The following is a 10572-nucleotide window of genomic DNA, read 5'->3' on the forward strand; positions in this document are numbered from 1 at the left end:
ACAGAGCTAGTCCAGGTGGGCATCATGGTCAATGGTATCAAAAGTTGCCAAGAGAGAGAGAAGCAGAGCAAGGTCACATTCCCCTATCCCGGCTCTCTGCAAAGGTAATCTGACAGGGTGACCATGGACTCAGTGGATCTAAATAATCCATGCCATCCAAGAATGCTAGCAGCTGCCCCACCACAACTCTCTCCATCACCTTCTCCCCAGAGATGATATTTGCAACTGGTTGGTACTTATTCCAGTCCAAGGAGTCCAGGGCTGGTTTCTTTAGCAGTGGTCACATTACCACCTCTTTCAAGGTTACAGAATGAAGTGTTAACCACACTCTAGACCAGGCATGGCCAAACTTGGCCCTCCAGCTGTTTTGGGACTACAACTCCCATCATCCCTAGCTAACAGGAAGAGTGGTCAGGGATGATGGGAATTGTAGTCCCAAAACAGCTGGAGGGCCAAGTTTGGCCATGCAGTCTAGACCCAACCAGTCAAATCCCTACTACAAGTAATAAGCCAAGAGGGACAAGAGGCCACGTGGTTGAGTGTCTAGCCACCAGCATATTGTCCATGTCAGCTGACTGCATAAGATGAAACCAATCCCACAATACATCACCCATTTTATGTGTTGAGATATCAACAAAACTGGACTTGCAAATATTTGTCTCCCACATTATACTGCATGCGCTGAAGGCCGTTCCACACACCCTTTCATCATTTGATGTCAGGTGTGGCATACTTGCATGCATGAACCAGTCCCTACACCAGCAATAGGGAACCTGTGGCCCTCTGGATGCTGCTGGAGTGCAACTCCCATCAGCTGCAGCAAGCATGGTCAATGGTGAGGGATGATGGGAGTTGTAGTCCAGCATTGTTCAATTACTTAAAATGTGCCCAAAGAGCACATTCAATGAGCTCTTCCCTACTTCCTCCTTACCCACACTGCACTTGGGTAATATCCTTCAATGACATGACACACTGATGTGATTCCTAGGAGCCTTTCAAGAGCTTGTGTCAATGACATACAAACCCCAATATCCACCCATTTCTCCGTCTTTGCTTCCTGTCCCATCCCTGACAAACCTACATGCTATACTTGCACCTCCTTGCTGTCACACATGTCCACCCCAACCTTGTCTGGTCCTCAAAACCACCAATGAAGAAAATTGGCCTGTTCAGATCTATGATGTGGCGCTTCATTTGAGCCTGGACACATCAGAGTTCCCCTTTAGCACTCTCTAGGGTGCAGTCCTGGGACAGGCAAAGTTAAGACAGCGCCTCTGAGCATGTACAGTGTTCTTTTACCTCACTGGCTGGTAATCCTAGCCAACCCCCTGGTCTTTATGCTGGGCAGGATCTCTCCTTTTAGGGAGATCACTGCAGCCATCTGTCTGTCTCACTTTTTGCCCTCCCAAGCACCCAGCCTCCTCCTGAGCACCAACACATGCAGTGCTGGATTACCCAATAGGCAGGCTACGCACCTGTAAATCAAAGCCACCAAAAGAGATTTTAAAGACGAAAAAGAGTTTGACATTTGACTTTTTTTTTTTTTAAAGGATCCAATCCATCATGGGAAAAATCAGAACTTTGTTAGACTTCCTTCCACTCCACTCCACACTTTCACCCCTATTGTTCTTTTCCCTTTTGATTACTTGCCCCCACTGAAAGCAGAGGGGTTCCTACTAACGTAGGTTAACAAAAATAGTATTTTATTTCACGGTTTTATTTCAGATTATATAAGGGAGGTGGCACCATCACCTTCGCGGTAAGTGGGGCTTCTAAAGCTCTGGTCCTGAGCACGTGCTGTCCTGCCCCCGTCATCCCACGGACTTCCACGCCCACCCGAGAACCCACCTATTCCTCCTCTTCCTGCGCCTGACCAGCTGAAGCTACCTCATAGGATGGAGCTTCCCCGCCTGCTAAAGACCCTCTCCGACGGGGCACGGTCGTTCTCTCCGACGTAGAGGCTGCAAGAAACCTCATTTCCCCCCACCCTCACCCCCTCTCTCTCTGCCAGAGCACCCGGAGTTCGTGCGCCCCTGCGCCAGGAGCGCCGCCCCGTCGAAAAGCGCGCAAGGACACGGAGGGCGCCCTTTCCTGGGTCCTTATGCCCTGTCCGCGCAGCTCCCTCCGTGCTCTCCTTACCTGTGCGGCCCCTGAGCGAGAGGCAGCGGACCCCCCTCTTTCCCCGCCAGACTTTGCCCAAGCGCGGGCGCCGTCCGTCCCCACCACCATCCGCCGCGCTCGCCATCTCTCGCTCCTTCTCTCCACCTGCTCCTGACCACCTAATCACCCGAAAGCCTCCGCCTTCGGGGAGGAGGGGGGTGCTGAAAGAGACGGACCGGGCACCCATTGGCTGGCGGCGAGCGCGCCCGCCTGCCATTGGCCGCGGGCGGCGCCAGCGCTGGGAGTGGCCGGCGCTGACGCCAGGCTCGGGTTGGTGGGGTGGGAGCGCGGCGCGGCGGCGCCTTTTGTGTGCTTCGGCGACGGCAGCGGCGGCGGCGGCGGGGAGCTTGCCTTGGCCACTGCGAGCGAGGAAGAGAGCGAGCAGGCGGGCGGCGCTGGGGCTGGGCTGCGGCGCGCGCGCCTTCTTCTCCCCCTCCCCTCCTTGCGCTATGCATTCGAGCGCTCCTGAGCCTTGCCAGGGGCTGCCGATGCCGCAGCTGCCGCCGCCGCCGCCGCCGCTGCTTCTTCCAGCACGTCGAGGGGCTTGCGAGGAATAGAGCCAGGCGGCCGGCTTAGGGGGCAGCCGAGCTCTCGGGAAGGCTCGAGAGAAGCCCGAGGCGGCTGGGGAAAAGAAGAGGAAGGAGGAGGGAGGATCAGGCTAAGGAGCCGCCGGTCCGTCCGCCCCTTCGGGGAAGCTGGATCTGCTGGCCGCCTAGCAGCGTTGTCCCTGCTGGGGGGATCGGAGGAGGCGGGCGAGACGAAGCGGCAGGCGGACCCGCCTGGGACGCGGCGGCGCGATGCTGGCGCTGGAGCTGCTGGGCTTGGCTTGGCTGGCCGGGGTGGCGATGGGGCAGAACGAGACGGAGCCCATCATCCTGGAGGGCAAGTGCCTGGTGGTGTGCGACTCCAACCCGGCCTCGGACCCGACGGGCACGGCGCTGGGCATCTCGGTGCGCTCGGGCAGCGCCAAGGTGGCCTTTTCGGCCATCCGCAGCACCAACCACGAACCGTCGGAGATGAGCAACAGGACCATGATCATTTACTTCGACCAGGTGAGAGACCCCGCAGGAAATCGGAGGGCGTCGGTAGGGTTTTGCTCTTTGCTGATAAGGGAGCGTGAAAGGGGGTGTTCTCGGGGTGACTGCGTGGAGGGCATGAGTGGGTGTGGTAGAGGGAAGGGGCGCTGGCTTTGGAGCAATTGCCCCTCTTTCCATTCCCCCCACCCAAGAAAATACCCTCTGAGCCGTCCGCAGATCAATCCCGGGTGCATAGACGGTTGTAAGCCACCGTCTTTAGATGTTCTCCGAAGAGATTTCGAATTGCCCGTGGAAACTTTAGTGGAGGGGAGTGCGCGTAATCGTGGGGTGGGGTAAGAGCTGTTACTGGCTGGGCTGGCTCCATGATCTAGTAAGAAATCCGCAGGCGAGGAGGGACCGCGTGGCGTCTCCAGTGGTTCGCGGTCTAGGTTCCAGGGAGAGGGACGGGTGTGTTTCTCACTCTGGAGTGCCTCCATCCGTCTCTCTTTAAAGGAAAAAAACTTAATCTGGGCCGGCGACAGATGGCCACGTTTCCGGGGAATCCATCCAGCCGCTGGCGTTTTCAATCTTTCTCCCTGATTTCTCACTCTGCTCTGCCTTTCCCTTGTAGGTACTAGTGAATATCGGACTGAACTTTGACTCTGAGCGGAGCACTTTCATCGCGCCCCGAAAGGGGATCTACGGCTTTAATTTTCACGTAGTCAAAGTGTACAACAGGCAAACCATCCAGGTCAGAGAATGCTGGTTTTGCTTGAGACACTTGCCCTTTGTGGCATGCAAGATTGTGTGAGCATCTGTGTGTATATGCCCGTGTTTTACTCCAACTGCTGCATGCATTTAAGGTGGGATAAGTTCCACGGAACTTAGCAGGGCTTACTTGGGAACAACATGCAGAGGATCAAGGCCTCCTGATCAAACTTTTAATACTGGATTTTGTACAGACCCATGTGTCTATTTAGCTACCCAGACTAGCAGTAGATCTGCAGGATTTGATATGGGGAGGGGGTCTTTTCCATCCTTACCTAAGGAACCTGGACCTTCTGCTTGCAAAGCGGATGCTATAGCCCTCCCCATCTTCCAAATAACTTTCTTGTGTCTTTAAAATTCAGAACGAAATGAAGTAGGACAAGGAAGGGGCAAATCCCTCCCCTCCCCCGTGCACGCATAACAATTAAATCCAGAGGCACTCCCACAACAAACAACAGAGAAAATATGATTCTATGTAATCGGGCATACAAAAATCTCATTGAGCATCAATGCCCTTCATAATCAGGGCCCAGCCTTCCAAACAAAATCCAGAATGCCACAATCAAAGTGAGCAAATCAGAATGTTTTCCCATCTCCCCATTCATGGCATTGATGCTACCAACCAAGAATGCAACCCAGAGCATGTTTACTTGGAAATAAACCCCATGGAATAAAAGCAGGCTTGATCCCAAATAAAAGTGCCTAATGATCAGATTGCTTTAAAGAGTGCAATTCAAAAACAGTTTCGGGTTTTTTTCTTCCATTTTCTGCCCCATCTTCCCTCCCAGCAGCTGAAGGCAGTGTACCTGGTTCTTCCACCTCCACCTCACTGTTAATATTATCACATCAACCCTGCGAGGTTGGTTTGCTGGCCCAAGGTCACCCAGGATGCTTCATGGCTAAGAAGGGATTTGAATCTGCATCCCATACAAACTTGTGCAGGATGATCAAACCTATCATCCCACACCAATAGCTTTCTTTTGATCTAATATTATGCTTCCCCCCCCCCCTTGCATTCCACTCCCTTTGTGGTCTGTGATCGTCTGAAGGATTAGGCTTAAAAATATGGAAAATCTGTACATCTGAATTTAGACTAAACATGTAAAATTATTAACCCTGCAAAACATCTAAGTCACATTCAGTGGAGGGGGCCAAATTCTAATAATAAAAAAGGAGGTTGGGGATGAAAGCAAGTTCAGTAAACAAAACTACTTTTGAAGACCAACTTATTTAAATTTCTAGATAGAGATATAAAGAATGGTTTTCTACCTTGCTCAGTTTAATACCCTCCTTAAAGTGTCATGTTGTGTGACTTGGGTGATTTTTTTTATTCCATTTGTGCTTCAGAAATCCACATTCCTGCTTCTTCCCCCAATACTAACTGCTGCCCACATGCTACATAAAGTTTTATATGTCATAATCCTTACTTTACAACCTGTCAGTCTCACTGTAGTAATTTAGGATGGGGACTCGCTCACAGGGCTGAAATTGAAACCGTCTTTCTCCAGTGGCTTGGGAGTCGCCTCTATCTTATTTATCCTAGAAGTACGGTACCTTATCAGGTGGGGGGTGGGATTGGCCTTTCTGCTGATGGGCTGGGCATTTTAGACCTTTCAGAATTCTCAGCAGATCCGTTTGGGGGTTTATTAGCTGAATGAAGGTTGACAGAACAAGGAATCTTCCCTCCCATGGGCCAACATGACTGAGTTATCTGGTTGCATGTTTCCCCAATATTACACTGCTCCCACTTTCATAACATCATGGGGATTGGTCTGAACGAGTCATCTGAACAAGGGCATTGCCTGTCCACAGGCTTATTGGTGTGGAGTAAAATAGGATATGGTATCCAACAGCCTGAATACTGTGCATTGATCAGATTGGACTCCTAAACCATTTCTCCTAAACCGTTTATCATTAATACATTTCTATTATTATTATTTAGACTGTATTTGTCCATGTTTCTAGCTATAGGTCAAGATCTATGCCTGAATCTATTTTTGAATGACTTGGGTGATCCTTTGCAGTTTTTCCCTAGCTCTTTGAGTTTGGTGGATTTTAGGCCAACACATTTAGCCAAAAATATGTGTGCCATACAGAAAACATAACCTACACATCATATTTTGTGTAGTTACCCACTTGGGTCCATTAATTCCAGTAGGTTTGTTCTAGTAAGAGTAGGTGAGTCGGTGTATATGTAAAAGTGTGCAAATGCATTTTTTTTCATTAGATCTACAGTTTCTGCTTTAGAAAGCCCTAACCGAGTCTTTGTGGTGAGCTGATTTCTACATCTACAGCTAGGACTGCTCTGTTTAAGGAGGAACGAAGGCGGACTGCCCCACTTTCCTTTTGTGATGACCTCTCAGTTTCTGTTTTTAGGCGGCTGAAGAGACATAGAGTGGTGGTGGCGAATTATGGCCTGGATAAAAAATTAGGAGAGTTGGGGGAGAGGGGGCCCCCTCCACCATAATTTGAGCAATGCTTTATTCTGTATAAATTTAGATCCACTCTTAAATCAGCTTCAAAAGCTATCAGTCACTGTCACAATGCCAAGATGGACAGCTGATCGATCTATGCTTTTATGTCCATCTCTAATTACTGGTGGCTGTGTTGTTTGCTGTGGTTGTATCTGAAGGAGCTGGATAAAACCCACTATCTCCCTTGCTTAGGCAGGCAGAAGGCTCCCGCTCTGTAGGATGCAGATTGGCTCTGTCAGGGATTCAGCATCTTTGCTGCTTCACAAATGGATAAGCTGCCCCCCTTGATGAACTTCAGAGATGCTAGCCAGAGCTTGAATGCCTTTATCTCTTTCTTCAGTCTCTGAGGTTTTTTTTTGGGGGGGGGGTGTCCAGTTTTCCTGAAGGACAAGCAGCCCCTCTTGAGAGGTGTGGGGAGAGAGAGAGAAGCATCCATCTGAAAGGGTTTCACCCTAGATTTTGAGCCATGCCCCATTTTTCCTCACGGGCAACTTGCCCTTAGATAATCAGATCTACATTTAATTTTTTTTAGAAAAAATTGTGATTGTGGTGCTGTAATATATTTATTTGTTCACACAGCACTTTGAGGTCTCTCCAGGGTGGGTAGGCAAGCAGCATTTACATTTAAATATAGTAATATTTCTAAAAAATGTTTGAAGAAGGGGGTTATGAGGATAATTACAGCAGTGGTGAAAAACAAAAGCACTCTCTACTGCTGAATCTGGAGGAGCACAATTAATCTGATCTGGCAGCAGAACGGACGGTACCTTTCCTTTTCTACAAAAAAGAGAGAGAAGGAAATGGAACAATGCTATCTGGAGGTCATTCCTAGAAAGTTTGGGAGAGTGACATCATAACACTCAGCTGCCAGTCCTTAGATCTGCAGCCTTTTCATTTATCCACCCATTTTGCTTTGTGTCTTTGGCTGATATACACGGCTTATCCTATAAGATTTCCTCATGCATTGAAGAAGCAAGGTTTCCTTCCATGCTTGTCATGACAATATAGTCTGGGATGCTATCGGAAACATTCTGGCTAATACCCACCCCCCCTTCCTCTGTAATCTCAGTGCAATGCTACTCAGAAGGAAGTCCCATTGAGCTCCCATCCCATTGAATGCCTAAGATTTTGCAGCCTCAGGCTGGAATCTGATGCATACTTTCTTGGGAGTAAGCCCTACTGAACACAGTGGGACAACTCTGAGTAAACCTGCATGGGATTGGGCTGCTGATGTTCACTTGTTGCAACCCTGTGAAAGAAAGAAAGAAATTATAATAAACAATTAATGGAGGTAGGGGGAATTCATTTCACCAGGTGCTTCCAACTGGGGGAAAAAACCCTGCCAGCCATTTCTGTGAATTTGCCTGCTGCCTCCTTTTCCTTTCATTGATGGGGACTTTGTCTTTCACTTGCTTTTCAGGTGAGCCTGATGCTGAATGGGTGGCCAGTGATTTCTGCCTTTGCCGGGGATCAGGATGTCACCCGCGAAGCCGCCAGCAACGGGGTCCTGATCCAGATGGAGAAAGGAGACAGAGCTTATTTGAAACTGGAGAGAGGAAACTTAATGGGGGGTTGGAAATATTCAACCTTCTCTGGATTTCTAGTATTCCCTCTTTAAACAACTTGCCGACTGGCTGAGGAAGGGAGGAAGGAGCAAGTCTTTCAGCACTGCTTACCAATCCCTGAATTTGTAGCTGGATAGAAGGAATCTCAGACAGCAAAAAGCTTCTGGATACTATCGACATAACTGCAGAAGTTAAACCCTTAACTTAGGTTTGTGTGCATTGCTCTGAAGATCTCTGTAATGGCGCAGCCGGACAACAGAAGACGCTTGAATTCACCCTCCTTCAATAATTATTTCTCTTTTCTCTCTCCCATTTTGCAAACCAAATTATGTTACATCTCAATTTAACTGATATTATTAGCTACCATTGTACCCCACCCACTGCCCCCGCAAGCTCCTACTTGGTACCTACTTCACACATCCTTTTTACAGCCAATTTGGGTTTGTTTTTGACATTATATATCTCTATTTTTTACTCTTTCCCTGAGTTTAAAAAAAAAAGTATTTTTGAATACATGGGTGCCATGGTTGAGAGGTGCAATGCAAACCCTGCTGTGATGCTACTAGTAAGGAAATATGGGGAGGGTAGGACTATCAACACAAACTTATTCTAGCCAAATCCTGATTTTCACTATTTCTATGTAATTCTGAGTGATTGTGGAATTTTCAGGCTGCTCGATGTTTTGATGCTTGTTTTTCGCTCTTGTAAATTTGTGGCCCAACTACATGCCGGAAAGTATATTGAACTTTTACTAATTAATCTGTAAGATAAAAACCAGAAAAGAAGTGTGGATATTGACATAATTTAATTTAGGCTTTAGGTTTTGTTTTTTTAAAAGGTTTAAATGGGGTTTTTAATTTAATTTAATTTTCCTTAGATGAGAAACAAACACAATCTTAACCAGATGTAGGAGGAGGAGACATATACCAACAAAAAATGAAAGGGGGAGGGGGCAGAAATATGCAATCGCAGCCATTTGTTGCCATTTCCACTTGTCTGTTCTGATTCTGAATATGAAACAGAAGAAAATGAAAGCACAGTCTTCAGAAACAAAGAATGCAAATAGTCCCTTTTAGCAGTGTTCGAGTCCTTGTTCTTCCTCATAGTTTCATGTGCCGTTTTTAAAAGTTGGGGCTCATTTGTCAATTTTAGTAGCTACTCTCTCAGTTTAACAATACTGCTCTATTGGCACAAGTTCCTCAAGGTAGGAGGAAGAGGAGGAGGAGAGCCCCCACCCTGAACAGTCGCCAAGAAAATGCCCACAAAATTCTCCCCTCTGTTCTCTTTACCATTGTTATATATTACATTTTCTCAATCAAATTACGTTTTATAAAGCTGTCTTGCTTTCAAAGGAAGAGAGGAAAGAAACCCCCTTACAAGGTATACCTAAAATGCTAGTATTATTATTTGCTAGTAATATTTTGTTTACAGTCTTTCAGAAATGTAAATGCTATAATTTTGCAGCACTCTAAAGAGAACTACTACTTTTATTATCAAGGTAAAGTAAAATACTTTTGATTGTAATCAAAACATAATGTGAAATAAAACCAGTGGAATAAACAAATGGATTTATTGGGGTGTAGAGAGCCCTCCTGCCCCCGACTCTTGTTCACAAAAAATAATAACACAGGTCAGACTCGGAGGTTAACTAGACATCTATAAATCAAAACAATAGCTGGATATAAACAGCCAATTTCTCAATTTGGAGCTATAATGTGGAGACCGGCTGCCACAGAGTTAAAATGTAATGGCTCCCCCCCTCCTTCCCCAAACCTGGGTTCCAAGAAGGAATTTAATTAGCTCCTAGGGGGGCAGTTAATTCTGGCTTAATAAGCAATGCTTTATTTTATGCTCGATGGAGGGTGATGTGTGGATGTGTCCTTGTTAATAGTTCCATACAGCAAACAGAGATGCCAGTCTTTTGAAAAGCCTGTGGGAAAATGGGATGGGAACAAAAGAGGAAGGTGAGTTTTGTTCATTGGGCACACAGGTTGAAAGCTATCAGGGAATCCTTTGATGCAGTTGAGAAGTGGAACTGCAGCCTGAAAGGGGAGCTGGTCACTTTCCACCAGGGCAGGGAGACGGAGAGGGTAAGGGTTCACATGAGAGCTGCTATAGGGAGGTGGTTGGGCTCCAGCAACACAAGAAGTCCCAGTTTCAAATTATGCCTCTGCCTGCCACAAAACCACTCAGGTGCTCTTAGGCAAATTCCTTTGCTTCTGGTTCCCACCTCCACTATAAAACGTAAGCAATACTAACCTGCTCTGGAGGGGTAGCGAAACAGCAACATTATGTGGCACCGTAAACACTTAATTTTATTATGACAGAAGCGTCTTTTCAGGATGACTGAGGGCATGTATGTGAAATGCTTTCAAGACTTCACGAGTCCTAAGTTTGATGGTGAAAAGTCCATTGAGCATTCCCTGTTTCAGACAGACAAACAGGGTGACGTAGGAAGGGGTGACTGATTTGGGGTGGTTGCAGAGCAAATCCCCCCAAATTTTCCAAATCTCCCTGCCCCAAGCATCTGCTTGTATATGCTTCTCTCCCAGGAGAGAAATGCAGGTGTGTTTGACTACTAGGAAAATT

The 10572-nt window shown here is 47.4% G+C and overlaps 1 protein-coding gene across 1 annotated transcript; it reads left to right on the top strand.

Moving 5' to 3' along the window:
• Window positions 1–2473: 2473 nt before the first annotated feature.
• On the top strand, window positions 2474–9565 carry CBLN1 (cerebellin 1 precursor). Its single transcript, XM_081018079.1, has 3 exons — window positions 2474–3212; window positions 3808–3927; window positions 7839–9565. The coding sequence occupies exons 1-3, from the start codon at window positions 2958–2960 to the stop codon at window positions 8034–8036; spliced, it is 573 nt and encodes a 190-aa protein (XP_080874205.1). The 5' UTR covers window positions 2474–2957; the 3' UTR covers window positions 8037–9565.
• Window positions 9566–10572: the final 1007 nt, after the last annotated feature.

This window comes from Podarcis pityusensis (genome assembly GCF_964106645.2).
Source record: "Podarcis pityusensis genome assembly, chromosome: 8".
Classification (NCBI taxonomy): domain Eukaryota; kingdom Metazoa; phylum Chordata; class Lepidosauria; order Squamata; family Lacertidae; genus Podarcis; species Podarcis pityusensis.

Excerpts from the sequence above, each read along its gene's own strand:
- CBLN1 (XM_081018079.1), top strand. The coding sequence starts at position 2,958 with ATGCTGGCGCTGGAGCTGCTGGGCTTGGCTTGGCTGGCCGGGGTGGCG. Across the intron at positions 3,213-3,807 it reads TGATCATTTACTTCGACCAG|GTACTAGTGAATATCGGACT; the intron begins GTGAGAGACCCC and ends TTTCCCTTGTAG. Across the intron at positions 3,928-7,838 it reads ACAACAGGCAAACCATCCAG|GTGAGCCTGATGCTGAATGG; the intron begins GTCAGAGAATGC and ends CTTGCTTTTCAG.